This window comes from Scomber scombrus, chromosome 17 (assembly GCF_963691925.1).
Source record: "Scomber scombrus chromosome 17, fScoSco1.1, whole genome shotgun sequence".
In the NCBI taxonomy this organism is placed as follows: Eukaryota; Metazoa; Chordata; class Actinopteri; order Scombriformes; family Scombridae; genus Scomber; species Scomber scombrus.
In genome coordinates this window covers 22,431,507-22,451,996 of record NC_084986.1, presented here as the reverse complement: position 1 = coordinate 22,451,996, position 20,490 = coordinate 22,431,507, and the positions used below count along the sequence as shown (strand labels likewise).

The following is a 20,490-nucleotide window of genomic DNA, read 5'->3' as shown; positions in this document are numbered from 1 at the left end:
CGAGTACAGTCTAGACCTGCTTTATGTGAACAGTGCCCTGAGATAACTTGTGTTGGGGCTATATAAATAAAGTTGACTTGACTTGACAGCCTTAATATAAAATCCCACAAGCTCTCCATCCGAACTTTCCACCAGCAAAAAAAACCCATCCCATTTTCATGAGATATAAATGTATTCTTTAGTGTCTGCTGACCTGAACACAACATCATCTGTAACTTTTTGTTGTCTATGTCAATCATCTTTGAGTAACTACAAAATCACTCTATAATCAAAATGTATTGTAAAGTGGCCAGTTTACATTCACTGTGATTCATAGAGAATTCACTGAAGAAATGGGTCATGGCAGATCTCACTGACATCTTAGTAATGTGCTGTTTGTCTCAATATAGTATAAATGTCACATATTTACTCATGCAGTACACTGCACTGCTCACTACCTCTTATCTCTTACTTTATTTTATGTATTTATTTTCTCCCTCATTGTGCCTATCGTGTAGAGGTTCTTTATTTTATTATAGATGTTCTTTATTTTATCACATATTCATTTTTTTTTTTTTTTAAACTAAAATCAATCACCTGGGCGGTATTTTGTTCTTTCATGCATCTACAAGGCTGGAATGACAATAAAAATCGTAGAATCCTCTCTATATTATGTCAAATGCTACCAATTTTTAAAGAAAACCTACAAGTATAAGATGTTTCACCTTTTGACTTATGAAAAATGTTCATTTAATAATATACTATCATTTTAGAGTATGAAGCGTATCTTAAGTGGCCAATGTACATTTGCTGATCTCATTAAAGATTAAGTAAAAACCTGGGTCGTGTCAGGTGAAATGATGCAAACCACAAGAGGGCAGCAAAGCTTTCTTCTGCACCACACTCACTGCTTTATGTGTGAAATTAACTTTGAAGTCTATTACCGAGTGTGTTTGGGGATTGTCGTGTGAGCTGTAATGTGTCAGTCCGTGCAGCTGTTTGTGACTTTGTTTGTTTTACCTCTAAAAAGCGTGAGATGTCCCGTTTGTCGCTGACTCCCATGGCGACCACGTTCTCAAACAGCCAGAAGAACGGCCTCCCGTCGCCTGGTTTTGGTCGGGCCTCGTGTAGGAGACGGTAAAACTCGAAAAACAACCGGCCCGTTCCCTCTGCGGGGAGTTCAGCATCCACAGTTCATTTCACATGAAGAATTAAAACTAACTCAAAGCAGACCATCGCCAGTGCCTCAGAACATCTGTTTTGTAATTTAATCTGTTTTTGTTACTTTGCAAATAATGAAACAATTATTGTCTTTTTTTTTCTAGACCCTCACTCACCGTAAAGGCCTTTCCGTGCAGGGTTGACTATGGAGAGGTCATTGCAGGGGCTTCCTCCTATGACCAGGTCAAATGGTCCCCACTCCTCGATCTAATCGGCAAAACACATCATGAGGTAACATCAGCAGAGAAAAGGCACTAAAGAAGAAGTTTGGTGGACTAAAACAATCAAAAAAATCCTTATAACTGTGCTGCATTTAAATGTATCCTGAGTGATTTAAGACAAGTGGACTGTTGTAAATGTCCCTGAATCTTACAGGAGAGAATTGCACTTACATGTTTGTGGGTTACGTTGCGTATATCGCCCACGTACATGATGCGTCCCTGGTGTCGGACCATGCCGACAGTGATGGAGTCTTCACACACCTCGGACGCCACATATTTGTCGACCTGGATGCCCAAATCCTTCAGCACCAACAGACCTGTGAGCACATGCACACACACAAGCATCATTGCATTTGTACGAATTTTACAGAAGCAGTGAGTCGTAAAATGTTACGGATGCACACACACATGCACGCAAAATCCATTACACACCTGTTGCAATGCCGTCAAACAGGGATAGGACTCTGATTGGTTGTCTTTTTTCTGCCGCAACTGGAGCATACAACTTGGCTGGCTCCTGAGAGGACGAGTGAAGAGAACATGATTAGATAGTAAAGTAAAGACAGCGGAGAGCAGGCCGAACACATCAGCATGATTTACGATCATGATCTGGGCCTCGTGTCCCAAAAGCACCTTAAGGCTGAGATGATCGTAAAATCCACCTCACACACCTTCTTAAGCTTCAGAGGTGTTTTCCAGAAGCGTCGTAACTGAAGCTGCACAACATGTTGTATGTAAGATCAGATGAGATAATCAGGAGATAAGGCTCTGTTCTTTAGGCTGAAGTCTTTCTGAAGAACATGAATGTGTGTGAGTGTGAACAAAGACAGTTTTGATGCTTATCTTTCATGGATGATTTACATTGCCTGCACAATTATAAGGAAAGTAATGATTTCTATGCACTTTTTATAGCCTCTAACCACATACATTTGAATGTTTATTGGATTTAGTCATTTTCAGGTGATATGTATTTGTGTAGTGAGTGATGGTGTGGTCCAAACTGATTAACGCCTTATATTAAGATGTGCAGAATGAATAGGCAGCTTTATAACCTCAGGTAAAATGGGCCAAAAAAGATTTAACTCACTACAGAGTCAAAAAAAGCTCTTTTGTGTTACACTTACTTAAAAACTGAGAATAAACGAGTGAGGTGGGACATGTTTTTATTTAGTTGCCTAATAATTCTACACACACAATGATGGGTGGTAAACAGTGTTGACTGATACAAGTAGCATTGTTAAGTGCATACTTGTAAGAGGGCGAGGACACCCCTACAGTAATTGTTCTGCATAATTGAGTGGAGGGCCTATTTAACGGGGTGTGTGTAGGTTTAGAGGAGGTCAGAAGATGACGGTGTAGCTGTGTGCATTTGTTCATGCCTTAGTTAAGTATCTTGAGTTAAGCCAGTTCACTTTTGATTGTTTGTATTCTTTTCATTTTTGGTCACAAGCATTTTTGGTCACACGTAAATCAGTTTTTACAACAGCCTGAGTCTGCCTGCCTACCACCTTCCTTGTCACTTGAGCTACACTACATCGCAGATAGACTGAGAGTATTGTAATTATTCAACAGTACAATGAATCATGAGCAATACAGTTTGCCTAATAACCAGAGCTGTCAACTTTTCAGAAAACCTTGGAGTGAGATTTGAGGGAAGTTGGGCAGGCCCCCAATCTTTTTTTGGCCCTTTCATTGTCGCCACCATACGTCAAAGACATTTTATTCAATTTGTAATTTAAGTAAAGAAACGTGACTATGTACAGCATGGGTGTAGGAAGCAATTGAAATGTGGGTGGGACAATATAATGGCCTGTTACATATAGATTTAGCACTCTCATACACCTAGATGTCAGGAGAGGTGGTGGAGTGATCATTATTTAGTGAGCAGTATCTATTCTTTCATGTTTATAATCAGAATGATACTGAATGTAAATACAACTGACTGTAAAATACCAGTCTGTGAAACTAGAAATTCACTCAAAGCCCTCAGCAGCAGGCCAAAGATTGCTCCTCAAAAACTAGAATATTTGTCAAAATCAGCTCATGTCCATAAGAGACTCAGTGATGACTTACTTTACTCATCTTTATGTCCATGGTGTCTAGGGAAGCAAACATCAAACCAAGAGACTAGTTCTCTCTACAGTATCAACCAAATAAAAACTAACCTCTCTCCTTATCTTTTCACTATTTACTAACGTAGCATTAGCGCTTGTTAACAGTTAGCTACATCAACAGTCTGTGTTTGAAACTTTGTCACAAAAACATAAAGGTGACAAAATATTCATATTTAGTTTCATTAAGTTAATAATGTCCTGAACATACAACAGTACGACGGAGTATCAGGGCCACAGTCGCAATCAGCCTCAGACGCCTCAGACGCAATCGGTTGGCCCACGAAAATGCCTTGTGTAGATGAATTGGTCAAACTGTACTTCAGAACCGGTTTTAGCAACAAAGAAATTTTAGCTCTTTTAGCGCAGAAACACAATGTTATCATATGTGTGAGTCCAAAACTAATAGTTTTAAAAAGATAGTTGAATGAATTGAATATTGAGAAATAGCAGCGTGTCATTTGCGTGACTCTCACTCTGATTGCGTGAAAGTTGACAGCTCTGTAGTATTACTAATAACTGTGCTGGCAGTGTTTAGGTGACAAGCCCTGGCATAAACCCACACTGATCCCCACATATCTCCTGTTTCCTGTTTGACTGTGTTGTATTTCAGCTTGTTTTTCTGGTGACATTATGATAGCAAACAGCATTCAATGAGGCACGGCAAATATATCAAATTTACAACACCAATTTAAAGATTGTCAGGACTTAACTGAAATGATTGCACTGGCTTTGCTCAGTGAGGAAAACGATGTAGTTCATCATTTATTATTGTGGCTGCAAAATGTAATTGTATATATATATATAGATCTTTTCTCAACTCAGATTTTAGAATAATATTATATTGTATTTATATAATCTATAAGGACAAAACTTTTCTTTCTCGCTCTGACTTACGAATTCCTGTTCGTGGTTGTTGGCGAAGAAGTGCTGTAGTCGGCAGGGCCAGTCGTCCCGTCGCCGCAGTAACCCGTGGATGTTTCGAGGGCCGCACATGTAACAGTTCCAGGGGTCTTCTTTGATGGCTGCAGTCGCTGAGCCGGTTCCTACCATCAGATCCACACACTCCACACAGAAACACCTGCACACACACACACACACACACACACACACACACACACACACACACACACACACACACACAAAGAGGGATTCAATATGATTTCTTTACTTGTGATGATTATGCAATGTACATATATATGAGTATTCACTTTTTTCAAGTTTGTCCTAAGCCAATATTCAGGTATCTACATGAACACTGACATGTTTTTCTTGCTGTACTCATTACTCCTGTTCATACTGGCCATTATTAGATTGCTTCATAAAGCCCTTTTAATGGAAGTAATGGGGCACAAATCCACAAATCAACAAATTAAGTCCTCCTACTGCACAAAAAAGTATTTAAGAATTAAGTTGAAGCGAATATGAAGCTTCAGCCGTCCGCATTTGTCAAATCAAGTCGATACGTTTCAAAGTTTTCTTTTTGGTGACAGAGTCCCTCTTTTTGTCATGAAACGTCCACTGCAGCTACCCATCAGGACACAAAGAGGGACATTTTGCTAAAAAATACTGTAACTTGTGGTATATATTAAAGTTAACTAAAGAAATTGGCTTATTATCACAGTACAGCCAAAATAATGTCCAAAGTAAAAGGAAAAAATGGTGTCTGATAGCTTAAGTAAATGTGCTTTATCAGAGTTATGGTTTATTACTGTCCAATTCGCCTCAGTACAAACAGAAAATAAGGAAACCTAGAAACAGATGTACCATTAGAGGACTGGGAATCAGTCTGTACTTAGGCCCAAACTCAATTAATTACCTTAATACCTGATTAGGATTAAGAGGAAAATCTGTCACTCTTCACATGGACACCTGATTGTTGTTTTAAGAAACACTTGAATAATTGTGAACATATCCTTTAAGCTTATAACCATGGCTGGTGCTTGTTTTTTTACATTAACATTAAATTGTCACGACTTAATAACCATCCATCAAGTTTAAAGTTAAGAAAAAGCATCCTTAGATTTAAAGGTTTAGATTTAAACTGCTAAATCCTTATTAGTGGAGTGGAGTACATGACATCATGAGTGTGACCCTTTTCAAACCAGAAATACAGAAATCTCTCAAATTAAATAAACAAAACTGTTTTAACTTTAGCAGAAATGATATGTTTATGTAGCTGCTTGAGAAAATAGGTTTTCAAGGTCTTAAAATTAATAATTATATGTTTGCCTGATTGGATTGCTGGGTTTACGTTTATCTTTCTAATCTCGCTAGCCAGCATTTTCCCCCTAGTTAGCAGAAGCAGTTTTTTGGGGGGAATGACCACATGATAGCTGGCTCAGAGCTCTGGATGCAGTTTTGCGGTGCGGTTTGCTATCTGATTTCTCTTGTGCTGAGTATATGTTTGCAGAGTTCGAACACCAACATCAACTGTGTGCTCTGTAGTAGCATAAATAACTCTGCCAATACAAGGACCCATAAATGACAGTTTGACATGTATGGTTAGATTGTTTTCTGTTGCAGTGAAAAACCCAAACTCTTGTCCTGGCCACAAAAAGACGCAGCTGCTGCTTGCCAATCCCAAATCCCCATCCGCAATGGCGTGTACAAATCTGTACTGACCTACAGCAGTTGTTGTTGCCACACATGAGAACTTCCCTGCCTCCACAGCAGATGGTGCAGTAGGACTGGTAGCCGTCGTCGTCATACTGGTAGGCACACTCCAGGAAGGAGTTCTAGCACAAAAACAGAATGATAAGGAGAAGGGCAGAGGCAGCGTGTCATGTTGTTTATCCCTAATTCAATCTTACATTTTGGGAGTACTGGTCAGTCTACATCTGTTCATTTTCATGCGTCTGTGTAACATCTCAGACGTTATATTTGCACTGCTTGACCCTGGAGGGTGCAGGGAGCGGCGAGTGCAGGGCAAAGCAAGGTGAGTGGGTTTGAGGCGTTGGGTCCACTGGGGGGTGGGGGGGGGGGACTGCAGTAGTTTCCTCGTTTAACAGCAGAGGAGTCTGTATGCAGCTGTGTTTAGCCTGGTATTGCATGTAGAGCTGCAACTAATTAGTAGGAGTATTATACAGGATTTACATGATTGATTAGCTGTCATATAGGTCATAGAATGTCAGAAAATAGTGGAAAATGTCAATCAGAATTTCCCAGAGTCCAATATTGCTTCTTTAAATTGTTTTTGTTCTGCTTCAAACCTGAATATATTCAATTAAAAAAGACAGAAGAAGTCATTGCCACTGAAGCTGCATCATTTGTATAATAGTATCACTACTTGTGTTCACAGATAACAATGGTCCATACTCAGCATCTCTAGAATAGCAGAGGCCAGTGAGTGTTCATGTAAAGCTCCTCCAGTAAATAATGTAGCCAGATGTTCCTATTTTTACAGCACACTTGTTAAAAATGAAAGAGGCTTATAGAAGTCAGGTTAGGATTTATTTATAGAATAGAGTCACTAATGTATAAATCTTCACTTACATGTTTATGTATGTTGATGTGGGTGTTATTATTTTTTATGTGTTTGTGGATTTCAAGATGTTATTGTTTTTTTGTTGTTTTTATGATTAATGTCTTGTGCTTCTTTATGTTTCTTTGTCTTTTAACGTCGGACCATGTTGGAAACAAATCTTTTCACTTTAACATGTTAGCCCTTGGATTTTGTGTCTGTAGTGTAGAACATAAATAAATCATAAATAAATCAGTCATATAATATCATATCATACTCTATATCACTATGGAAGATACTATTTTTGAAATCAATTTGGGCAACAGAATTTGTCAGATTATGTTATGCTCCCATCATGTTGACAGCATCTTACTGAGAGTCAGTGAGCTACAATATTGACTTCCAGTCCTTCTGTGAGTATCTTACTTTGCAGCCCTGGCACATTGCTCCTACGAAGAGAGGATGCTCCAGAGAGACGTTGAGGCTTCCACAGGAGATACAGATATCTGCAATAACAGTGTAATAACTTCCATTAACCACAGACCATCACCTCATAAAGGGATAATATGAAATGATGATGTACAACATAATGTGATGTTTCAACCTATTTCACATTTTCAACCTATTTAGAGAAAGATGACAAATCATAACGCCATTTAGCAGCTGTTACAATAATACTTGTAAGAAAGGTTACTGGTCAACTCTTGTACCTGCAGTTAAGCAAATCTTGACTAAGAATGATATAAAACAGCGCTGTTTAAACAATATTTGTGACTAAAAAGACACTGTACAGTTATTTCTTCTAAGAACTGAGCTTTAATTATTTCAGAAACACTTACCTTCTATGTTCCTGGTCTTCTTTTTAATCTCTTGTATGAGTCTCTCTGGGGGAGAGAAACCCAATGAACACATTGTCAGTATGAATATGAACACATATATGAAGTACAATGTATATAAATGTGTAGTCTGCAACATCTGACTTCACCTTTGATGAGTTATAATAAACACAATTTTATATTTCATCTCACAGTATGTGGATAAATATATGTTTACCTCTGGTCCCTTCGTCGATCACCTCTCTGATCTTTGCCTTCTCGGCTGTGTTCTTGCGTGGTTTCTTGGCAGGCGGAGGCGTGTACGCTGCCTCAGGTTCTGTCCACATCTCTGGGTACATTTCTTTATAATTTTGCTCCTCTGTGGGGATTAGACACATATTTGACTCATTTTTTTTTTGGCGTAAGTAACACAGTGACATGATGAATGAATTGCCTGATGAAAGCCTGAGGATCCAAATGTCATTACAAGTGATGGACAGTGTTTGAATTTTTTTTTTACCCTTTTATAAAATAATGATATTAAAATATTAATACATTAGAACTGGTTGCAAGCTGTTGAGTCACCTGTTAAATCTGTCATCTGTCTTTGTTGGTGATGTAAGAATCACTGTAAGTGCTGCAAAAAGGCAGTTCAATGTGACACGCTAAGCTGTCAAATACGGTATTTACTTCATGGTATTTAGGCGAGCTTTATCATCTAGCATTAAACTCATCTGTACTGGCTTTCCAATGTAACAGAAATGTCCACAGCTTCATTTTACTTGTCTTTTACCTGTTCCATAATGAGGTGAAATTTGCCGTTGTGTGATGGTAAAATGTACGTACAGTGTGTGTTTTAGTAAATAAGAGCTCAACCTGTGTGTGCACCCTCTCGGGGGTCCAATGATTGTGGGCCTTTGGGTAAGAAGCCGGTCATGGCCCACTCTATCATCTCTCTGGTCTGAGGTTCGACTCCCTCCGCGTCATCGCTGGTATCACAGGAAGGAGTGGGCCTCCCTGCCCGAACACTCGCCACCTAGGCACAAAATGAACACAAACACACATGAGATTAGTGTAAAGTCATGTCATGTTTTCTGTAATACTGATCAGAAACAGAAAAAACTTTCACAATGCAATGGAAAATTCTCATAACAAAGAAACATTTCAAGTCCAACACGAGGTCAAAGACTGCGCCGATCCCCTGTTCTAACCACATTTCCTTCATATTTGCTGAAGACGCCTAAACTCAGTCCCACCTCTTCCTTCTATCACAGCTCATCATCATCAACCGTTTAACCGATACAATACATCCAAAAAATCTGCTTGAAATATTAAGTTGTCATCGATTCATAAGGCAAAAAAAACAACAACTTTACATCAGGGATTGTCAGAGTCTGAGACTGTGGGCCTCCGCTCAGATAGAGCTTGGAAAAAGGCGACCCCTCACCCCTCTTTTTACTAGCTTAGATTTGCTCAATTCTTGGGTGCCTGAGGGATCATGGTTATGTTATTCGATCCCATAGACACTCCACGGTTGAGCCAAGATAGCTTAATATTGCTGTTTGACATACTCCAGACTACAACAAATACATAAAAAGCTCTATCTGAAGGCATTTATTAGTTTCTGACTGTGAGAAAAACTGTAAAATTCCCCAAAACTACTGTACTGTATGTCTGAACTATCTCTTTAACCAAACCACATGAATTTAGGCTATTCTGTGTTATCTCCTTTTGAATTCCATTCACAGAGCCTCCCCTGAAACTGTGTGGAGCCTTGCTGGGGAGTCCCCCTTTCCAATTTGAAAACCTCTGTTTTACATCTCCTCAATAAATCATCAAATTCTGACAATATAAATTGCAACTAACACAAAAACTGTATGTAAGAGTGCAGTGGAAAAATGCACAATGACCATAAAGTAAAAAAAAAAAAAAGGAAAAGAAGTACAGGAAACACACGTGTGTTAGTGTTCAAACCCTTCACTGCTTGTTTATAAGTGTTTTGTGTTACTTACAAGAATACATTAATCATTGTTTCACTGAAAAAATAACCTACAACATATGAGGTGGCACTGATATACCCACACGCGATCACTCATAACTTGTGGGCAGAGCTAGATGAAAACAACCTCCACAAATGCCAAAATACCAGTCGGCATCAAAGCAAATCTGTGGATTTTGTTACATAAGAGAAACATGAGTAAAACGTGGCCTTTAGACTTGTACGTATCAGATTCAGATATTTTATCCACAGAAATTTATATTCATATTCATTTTTACTGACATTTACAAGCCGAACAGTTAGTGTTTTTTTTTTTTTACCTGCAGAGCCTCGAAGATGGCTTTCCGGTACATGGACTGTTTGTTGTAAGTGGGCTGGTGGAAGGCGGATGAGAAAGAGCTCAGAGGCATCAGCTTCTCCACACAAACCTGGAGACAAGGGGCGTGATAATGTATGTCATTAAGATGACAACCAGTAGACTAAAACAAGCAAACATTCAATTAGTAATAAACCCTTTAAATCTTTAATTAACTTTGGATGCAGAAATAAACCTCGTCTGAGTGAAGATGGTGGAAGCTGCTTTCTTGTGTCTGTCCTGCTTCGGTGCAATATACCATCTTATCATATGAGGGGTTTTTACTTAAGTTTAACTTTTCAAGGGAGAAAGGAAAAGAATCAACGTATTCATCGAATCAAAGTAAGAATGTGTGTGTCCACTTCCACTGCTGAGAGATTTGAATGAACACTGACAAACGTTTGTGAATAAAATGGTGTGAAATTTGATTTAAAGCTTATGAATGCCACAACTTGGACAATATTCTGACTGTCTTTGCCAAGAACTAGTGTCTATGAAAGCATATAATTGGAATAGTAGGTTTTAGGGTGTTAAGTAAGAGACTGCATTAAGGTCAAATTACTCCCTGAAAATAATTGTAGCAGATGTTCTCCCGCCTCTCTCTCACTCTTTCTGGATGGATTTTTTTTTTTTAAGTAGAAAAGTATTTCTGAGGCTTTGATGTGACCCCGCTGGAGATTGAACTCCCACTGTAGCGGTATCTAATCGATGCGAGTCGAGCGGGTTCCTCGGAGCGAAAGCACTCACCACGGAGAACTTGCCGTCTCCGAACCACATGACCCAGCGAGTCCCATCGGCAGCTCGACTCCGGCCGCTCATCCACCAGGATACGATCCTGCCGGGCCACCAGGAGAAACCACGCAGTTTCCCGAACACCAGCGTGCCGATGACAAAGCCCCTGCCATCCTGTTAGCACACACACACACACACACACACACACACACACAAAACAAGTCAGTACAAAGAGTCCAGCTTCACCCTGAGCTCACAGTGTAAGACGATTACTGTAAAAATACTTGCAATTACAGATGATTAATAACAGATGAAATACATGTATGAGTAATGTCTGCAACATATGATGTAATGACCCAAGTATTGTTAATTTAGCTTCTGTTTGCTGATTAGAAACAGCTACAAAATAAATAGACAAATTAACTACTATAATACAAACTACTACATTTATTGTTTATTGTATTTGTAGTATTTGGAGATTGTTTTATTTTATTTATTTATCACTTTACAAGAATACTGTTTTTTGAATTTCCTCCTAGGGGGATCAATACAGTTACCCTACCCTACCAACCTACTTCTATTTTATTAACTGACTAATCAATTTAGTCAGTTTAGTTTTGGAGTGCTGTTTGGACAAAACAATTTATTTATCATTTGAGAGAATTTGAAGATATCACTTTGGACTGTGAGAAATTATAATGTTTCACTACTGGATGACATTTTATGTACAAAATAGTTAATCAACTAATTGAGAAAATAATCCTCAGATGAATTGATAATGACAGTAATTGTTAGTTGGATCCCTGCAGTGGATGATAGCTTCTAAAAGCGTCTATAACAAAGGAAGAGTGCAGCACAAAAGTCTAGCGGTCAGGTTTCATCTTTTATTAGACCCCTCATCAAGATATCAGCTAAAAGTCACTGCACTGAAATGTCACGTCAAGGATGAAGCTGGTGGTTTTCTATGTTTTAGAGCCAAACCAACAATGATCTGATCTACTTTCAAGTATAGTGTGTGTATCCAAAGCCTGATCTGAATCCTCTGTGCCGTAGACCACCGCTGTCGTCCAACAATTATTACAGAAATTTTCGATGTAATAGAAAGTTGAGAGGTTGTGACATGTAACACAACGAGCTAGTGAAAGCTCTGTAAACGGATGTTCTCTCCAAACTAAAGAAAGTAATTGCTGTTTTTGTCTTTGGAGCCGTTTCTAAACAAACTACTGTCACCATAATATTCAGCGTGAAGGAACATGTCACCCAGTGTGTGGCTCACTGGTTTTAATAGTTTTTGGGGCAACAATGGAGGTCTACAGCATAAGATATACATGCACAGTACTTCGTTGGTTTGGCTTTAGAAAAATAAAAATAAAGTAAATCTGACAGTCCTGTTCTTTAAGAGAGTATTGTGCCTTTTTTTTGGTGTGTCTTTTTTTTTAAATGTTGCTCTGAGCAGTGTTTCAGTTCAGAGTGTAAGGTCTTCCAGTCTAAGTTGGCAGGAAGTGAAGCAATTAGTAGAAGATGTTATTTCCTCAGCTAATGAGAGCTGCTATTATCAACTTAACACGTGAGTCTTACGCTGTCTCATTAGCGGATAAAACAGAATCACTAGCTGTTTTACCTGGTACTCCATCTCTTTGGGCGTGGCCTGGTCACCCCTGGCAACCGGCTCCGGCGTTACGGCGACCGTCGGCGAGGCAGGGTCTGTTTGTTGTTGTGAAGGGGGAGGGGGAGGGGGAGGGGGAGGGGCCGGGCTGGCTGGTTCCTCCTCTTTTTGGAAGTCGGCCTCTGATAGGTCGTCCATCATGCTCATCTCGGCTTCTCGGTACGCCCGTCTCTCTGCCTGTGGACGAAAGAACGGTCGGCCGGCGTCAACAGATATACAGATATACCAGCACAATGTTTTTGTGAGAAGACAAATATTTACAGCGCGTAGTCACGATGGGTGACACAAGCAGGGCAACCATGGCAACAGCACAAGTCAAATAAGCAATAACTCCTCATGTAGCCACGATGAGATAGTTGGTGATTCACATTAAAAAAAACACATAAGACACTTTAAATGCTTTTTCTCTTTAATTCAAAAATGTTGAGTATTTCCCTTGAGAAAAACTCTTGTAATGAAAACAGGCTTTTGGAGTTTTTGACCTTATCTGTGTATATGTAGAGGAAAAACAAATGCTTCTCGTTTTTACTAACTCCTGCATTATGTCAGATTTGCCAACGCCAAGTCAGCAGGATTCACCATTTATGGTTGACTTTTCATGAAATTTTCCTTCATGGAAACCGCCTTCACATACTCCTCCAACCTCTGCCAAAACTAGATTAGATAATGGATGAGTCATTTCGGTCTTTTATCAAGAACGGATACTTGAAAAAAAAACTTTTGCGGAGGCTTTAAAAATGTGGAGATTTGTTCTTTTAATCATTTCATATAATTGTTTATTTGAGTTTTGATTGTAATTGAGTTTTCATTTTCCTTAAATTGCTTTTATCTCCTTTAAATATGGTTTGTCTATTCTTGCTTTTTCTACATTGAAATGGTCATTACTCTATTATGTTCTCTATTTGTTATCTTTATTAATGCAATTATTTTACAATTCCTGTATTTTGCTGCCATGTGAAGAACTTTGTAACTTTGATTTTGAAAATGTTTCTATAAAGTTTATTATCATTATTACAATTAGTAGTAGTAGTAGTATTAGTTGTAGTAGTAGTGGTATTATTATCAATACCTTTGAATACATACATCGCATAATAAAGCTTGATTTGGTGATGGTTTGGCATTTTATAGACTAAACAATTAGGCAATTTGGCTCAAATCTATTAATCAGTCTATAATAAATAATGTCAATATGTTATATGTTACCATAACTACTAGTACTACTCCTAATAATAATATTGCTCTTACTAATAATACTCATAATACAAATATTATTGTTCCTGCATGTGAGTGTGAAGCCAATGAGCAAAATAATTCAAGTTATTCTATTTCCACAGACAGCAATGGAGTACTGATATGTGTAATGATGTATGTAACCTATTAAACTGCATCATAAATGTCATTTTAAAAGACATTTAAAAAACATGATTTACTGACACAGTTGTGCAATGTTGACAACTATCATATCAATCGCAGTTCTTCCTTGTACTCTGGCACCACATCTTATTGTTATTGATTATGTCATTTGCTGCTGAGAGCTGAGGGCAACATCTCACAATGTGTATTTCCTCCAAAGTTGCCCATTAACTTTTTTCCTGTTGTATTTCTGCGGGTCTACAGGCAACCATTGTCCTTCAAGGAGGTCCTATAACTGATGTTTTATGTGGGTCTTTGCTGCTGATGTGGTGACTGCTCTAGATCAAGGCCTTAGTGCCCTGGGCTGTAGGAACAATCCTTTAATTGTTCCTCTAAACAGGAAGTGAGTGGGGAGAAAGGGTGCGGTGGGGGAGGCAGTTCAATGGGTTCAGAGCTCAGGAGGGAGAGAGAGAGTGAGGGAGAGAGAGAGAGAGAGGAAGAAGACAAAGAGAGAGAAAGTAAATAGGATTATATTATAAAACTGAGGATTACAATACAGCGAGAAAGAAACTGGAGCATGTTTAAAGGGGAAACAGGGAGATGGAGGAAAGATAGAGAAGGTGGAGTTTTTTTAGAGCTAAAAGTCAGTTTTTCTATTCTATTACCACAATAGTGTTTAACCTGCAGCGTCAAGCTTTTTCTCTTTGTGGAAGACAAACAGGAAATTATGTATGAGCAGTACAGTGCTGAAAGAATTATCTTAAATTTAAAGATACCCTGTGGAGCTTTTGGCCAGCAGTAGAGCTATGGAGCAATGTTTTTACAAGTCAGGCCCTCAGTTTGTTTATTCTCATACTGTACGTGTGCTGCTACAACACAGGCCTGCATATGATCTCACACCATTCCTCTGATCTACAGGTGGCACTAATGCTATTAATGATAATCAGAATAACTTCATTTGTAAGTACAGCAAGTAAAATCAACAGCAGAGATGGAAATTAAAGGAAATTAAAGGTCAAAATAAAACAATTTAAGAGATAAAACACAAGATAAGAAATAGGTTATAGAGGTAAAAGTATGTTAAAATATGTCCACAGAAGTTGCCAGTTTGATATACATAAGCAGGGTGTTTCAGAGTGTTTGGTGCACAGATCATGAAAGCAGCTTCCCCACTACTACAACAGGAAACGCAGTAATGTGGCAGCAAAGGCAGAGCAGAAAAAAAGTAAGTAAACATGGATGGAAGTTGTAGGGGGAAAAACAATCTGATTTGCAAATATTTTTATGAGGAAAGAAATGTACTCCACAAGTTTTGTCAGACCTCAACAATGCACTGTTGCACCATGTTTTCCTCTGGTGGATAGCGGGCAGCGAAGGAGGCAGACGTGCGACAAACATCAACCCCCGACTGGAATCGACCCAGGGACTCTGCGGTTCCGTGGCACGCACAGTAACCAGGCAGTTATCGCTCAGCTACCGGAGCGCTCCAAGAATGCACTTGTGTATGTGTTTTGGTGAGTAACGCCGAATGTAAACAGAAACTTTGTTTACAAGAAAATACCACAGGGGCACCTTCAAAGTAAGGTACTTCCTCCACCACTGGCAACACCAGACTATAAAATACTCCATAACAAGTCCAGGATTCATCTTTTTACTCACGGACTAAAGTATCAGCAGAAAAATGTGCTTCAAGTATCAAAAGCAACATCAGGCAGAATGGCTCCTTTCAGAATGATGTATTATATATTGGGTTATTTAACGGATGTATTACTGTGTATGAAACATTTAATGTTTTAACAGGTTCTGATGGAGCTTATTTTAAGTAGTGTATATACTATGTTGGGTTGTTTAATATGTAAAGAAGGTGGATAGTGTGCCCTCCCCACCAAAAAAAAAGGAAAAGGGAAGACTGTCTACAAACAAATTTGCAAGCTGTCAAAAAACATTCTACATCAATTATTTTATAGGAAGAGTTTGAATTTGAATTTCTCACTAATGAATTAGAATTTGACCTTTTTATACAAGAAATAAACACAAAATGTAATTTCCTTTAGTCCCAGTTTGATGATATGTTTCCACGGATGCAAAAACCTTCAATACATACTGTCAGTTTATGTCTGAATATATAGATATTTGCCTAACAAAGGATTTGTAGGTTGAAACTCTGCAATATTTTTTTATGAGCTTCCAAATGTCAGTCAAATTTTCTTTATTTGAGTCTTTTTCTTTGTCATGTGTAAAATCTTGATCTCTGAAGAAACTAGTGAGCATAGCTATCAAATAAACGTCAGTGTTAAGTAGCAGAAGTAAGATGTAAGTACTCAAATAAAGCACACGTGCCTCAAAATTGTGTGTAAGTATAGTACTTGTGTTAAATGATGAAACAGACTAATTAAAGAGCGTCATCTGCAAAAAATAGAGAATCTAATCTAAAAGCCTTAGTAATACTGATATTTGATTGACAGGTGATTTCTGGAAAGTCTGTGGTAGGAACACTGCAGTAATGAATACACATCTTCACAGAAGGAGACAAAAATTAAAAATAATCATGACCTCACTGGTAACTACACTGCGAGAATGTCATTGTGGCCCAGATGTAAAATCCCACGACTCTTACGGAGCGTTTCCATGACCTAAAAAACATTCTTCCTCCCTGGTTTTTAACACTGGGGTGAAGAGTTTGCTTTCTACTCCAGCTGGGCTGAAGAACCAGCATCAAAAGAAACGGACGTGTGAAGCAAGCCGGAGAAAAAAATAAATAAAATAAACACATTATGCCGCATTCCTCGGGTGAAGACAGAAGAAAAGAGGGAACGGGAGGAAGAAAGAGAGAGAGGGGAGGAGGAGGAGGAGGGTGGATGACGACATAAATTCAAGTGGAGGAGACAGTAAAAGTGAGAGTGTCGGGTCATGACAGTTCTCTCCTCAGTTCGACCCCGAGGACAGAGGGTCACTCTTCCCCGCTCCTGTTGACCTCTGACCTCATAAACTCCAGCCTGTTACATGGATCATACACAGACCACACACACAAACACACTAAGCAACACACACACACACACACACACACACGCACACATAATGCACGCACACTGTAAGGGAAACTCCATATGTCGTCACCGCTTTCTAAAACATCTGGGATGCTTGAGGGGAAAGTCGTAATATATACTGCCTACAACTAAATAAAATGCTATATATTTCCTACTTTGTCCATATTGTATATTTCTTTTTTTTTTTGCTTTATTATAAATCTTTTTTTAGTCTGTTTTAATGCCTTTGTACATCTTATATTATTATTACTTTTTTTTTTTTTTTTTTTTTTTTTTTTTAGATATTTAGGGATTTTTATATTATTCATATAGGGTCTGTGTTAACAATTCCACCAGGGCTGCAACTGATGACTATTTTCAATCATTTTCTTGATTAATTGATTGGTTGTTGTCTATAAAATATCATAAAATACTGAAAAATGCTCATTATAATTTCCCACAGTCCAAAACCAAAAGATAGTCAGTTTATTACAATGTGTGAAAAAGAAAAGCATCAAATCTTCACATGTGAGAAGCTACAATTAAAAAATATATTATTTGATTATTAAAATTTGTGCAACTAATCAATTAATTAACAAATCGTTGTAGCTCTAAATTCCACATATAGTATTTTTTAGCTTATAGCCTTTGAATTCTAGCAATGTTTCTTTCTCTTCATCTATTATGTAATATTTGACTATATGCTGCTTTCCCCTCGTGTTAACTTTGTTGCTGCTGCTGTGGAGGAAACTTGATAATTTCTGTGAGCATCTGGACCGGATCATATCATTATAAGACTTGGACCTCACTCATGTTGCTAAGAGATATCGGCTAAAATCCTGGTGGCTGGATGAAACTGTGTTTGTTGCCTGGCAACATTAGCTGATTGAACACTCCATCAGGAAGCTTTGCTGGTCTCAGAGATGAGGAGGATGAGTCACAGATGATGAACTGAAAGGTCAGCTTCATGCAATCCAAGAGGAATCCTTAAACAAACAAAAGCCTGCTGCTCTGGTTGTTTTTTGTATCACGCATGTCTGATAATATTTATACAGTTGTAAACCAACAGTTAATGGCATCATAAAAGTGTAATTCCTCAGAATAAACAACATCATTTTAAATGCGGTCAGAGATTGTGTCCACAATGAACTGCAACTAATCTCTCTTTTCTTTTTCTTTTTTTAAAGATGTTTCTGCTATTACACTGAAAGGAAAGTGTGCTCTCTCAAATACTGAACATCTGAATTGAATAAATTGACTGCAAAGATAATTTTCAAAAGTAGAAATTCCCCAAGGTCTACTCTACAACTCTAGTACTGCATATCCTTTCATCATGATGAGGATTTTACATTTTAAAAACACCTGAATATCAGTTATTAGTCTTAAATATTCAGAGCCACTTCTCTCTCTTTAGATACAAGCTCTAGTTTTACTGTTGACATCCACTTAAATTTGTCTCCAAAGTAAGATTTCACTGTTAGATCTGTAGATCAATAGCTGTTTTAATATCACCACAAGTTGTCATCAGTAATGTTAATCCTTCTTTTACCTGTGGCATATTTCAGAGCTTAGTTTAACAATAAAGTCACTCCTTGTAGGTGTATCAGCAGCTGGGTTGGAGTCATCACTAGCTTTCAGCTCTCATCTGACTCTATCAAATGCACTGAAAACACTATCCATATAACTACACATTATTATAGTCACACACAGTATATATGCAATCAGTACAAGTGTGATTATACCGTCTAGTGAGATTTTAAATGACCTTCCAGTGTATAAAAATATAGCATTTAGATCAGTTGACAGCGTTAAAACTGGAAGGCTTCATTTTCTGAGCTCCAGAAGTTCAACACAGTTATTTTAAAACTGTTTGCTACTTCTTAAAGTCGAGGAGTCTTATTAGTCTTAAACTGGAAACACAAAAAATAAAAAGTACCATTTATACACTGGACTAATACACTTGGTGGAAAAGCATCTTTAAAGAAGATGTTAAAGGATTTGGCTGAAGAGCTAAATCCCCCGTATGGAGTGAACAGCAGCAGCAAACGGCGTTGATATGAGTGAATTAGCAGAGTTTACAGTGATTAAGCAACCGTATCTCCTCTTTACACCTGCATCAATAGGATCGGATGTTACCAGACACTCAGCCGTGAAGGAGCCGATGATTGCAACGCATCACTGGAACAGCTGGCGCCAATCAGCTAACACGAACGCAACTCCAGCGCTCAGCCTGAACTAACCCTATGTTACATGAAGTCGCAAATACATGACTATAGTTTCATTTATTGCTTGCAACAAAGCAGCAACATGTACGCAAGTTGCATGAGAGGAAATAACGTCTCTGTAACCATCGATCACTGAGTCACTGGGATCAGGCTGCTCGCTCGGCTCTCTATCTGTTTCCATCAACAATACAACATGCTCAGTCGGATAAGCAGCTGTTGATATGAATGATTGACGCCCAGCTGATGCCAAACAGAGTGGACACATGGACTGAGTGCACGACGACCAACTGTCGGCTTTGTCTGTCAAGGCTGTAACGTGACATGTGTTGCCTCTCTATGTTCATCTTTTAACTCTGTGTGCAGTTTGGCTGATTTGTGCACACTGGAAACTTTCAGAAATAATCTAGCTTGTGTTATCTCTGTCCTTTTTTTTTTTTGGGGGGGGGGGGGCCTTTCCACACTATTTTAGATAAAGAATGAAGCCTCAAATTAACTCAATACATTAAGATGACAAGAGCCATGGCATACTTTTTAAAGAAGGGATGCAAAGGGATGGGGTTCATTATTTTTTAAGTCTGTCTTAACCCAACAGACAAGCGCCCAAATGAACATTGACACATGTTTTGTTTTTCTTGCCATAATCATTCCTTCTGTTCATATTGGCCATTAGAAGATCCCTTCATAATGCACTTTCAGTGTAAGTGATGAGGGCCAAAATCCACAGTCCTCCTTCTGCCAAATTCCCTCTTTTCGTACGATTCTTCCACTGCAACTCAGCAGGAAAACACTGATGACGCAAAAAGGTAATTTTTTTACATAACAGTCTGTAACTGTGGAAGACGTCTGCTTTATTTGGCTACCTCAGAAGGGCTGTATTTTATTATAATCCTCGGTACTCGTCATTGAAGTCAGAAGCAGCGTGGCACTTAGGAATTAAACTGCATGTGTGATTTCACGTGAGGGACAAATAAAGGCGGGATGGGTAAGAAGACAGAGAGAGGGTTGTAATGTTGTGAGTTACGGCTTTGAACCCTGACAAACCCCGTGGCCTGGTCAGTGTTTTCACTCTTAGTGCCGCCCTCCTTGACCTCCGACCCTTCACCCTGTGACCTAGCCAATGAGCCATTGCTTAAACCACGCCCCCTTTATGACCGTGACTGACCCTGACCTCGAGATGAACTCAACAAACACACACACTCAACACACACAATCAAGAGAGCCGTTAAGACCCTCTCTCACACTGTCAATAGACACCAAGTGACTGCTCTTTCATTAGCATCGATCGCAGCCGTGGGACATGTTAAAGAAAAACAATCAGTGCTTT

At 38.7% G+C, this 20,490-nt stretch overlaps 1 protein-coding gene across 6 annotated transcripts in view; it reads right to left on the bottom strand.

Annotated features, from left to right (window-relative positions):
* LOC133997177 (DNA (cytosine-5)-methyltransferase 3A-like) overlaps positions 1-20,490 on the bottom strand; it is a 65,936-nt gene that overhangs the window by 8,533 nt on the left and 36,913 nt on the right. For all 6 annotated transcript variants that reach the window (XM_062436720.1, XM_062436722.1, XM_062436725.1 and 3 more), the window contains 13 exons: positions 12,518-12,739; positions 10,912-11,070; positions 10,130-10,237; positions 8,687-8,846; positions 8,049-8,189; positions 7,835-7,879; positions 7,422-7,501; positions 6,158-6,270; positions 4,430-4,613; positions 1,854-1,938; positions 1,593-1,738; positions 1,317-1,407; positions 1,000-1,148 (listed from right to left, as the gene is read on the bottom strand). In XM_062436720.1, the coding sequence (XP_062292704.1) occupies positions 1,000-1,148; positions 1,317-1,407; positions 1,593-1,738; positions 1,854-1,938; positions 4,430-4,613; positions 6,158-6,270; positions 7,422-7,501; positions 7,835-7,879; positions 8,049-8,189; positions 8,687-8,846; positions 10,130-10,237; positions 10,912-11,070; positions 12,518-12,739 (1,683 nt within the window). The remainder of the gene's footprint in view (positions 1-999; positions 1,149-1,316; positions 1,408-1,592; positions 1,739-1,853; positions 1,939-4,429; positions 4,614-6,157; positions 6,271-7,421; positions 7,502-7,834; positions 7,880-8,048; positions 8,190-8,686; positions 8,847-10,129; positions 10,238-10,911; positions 11,071-12,517; positions 12,740-20,490) is intronic.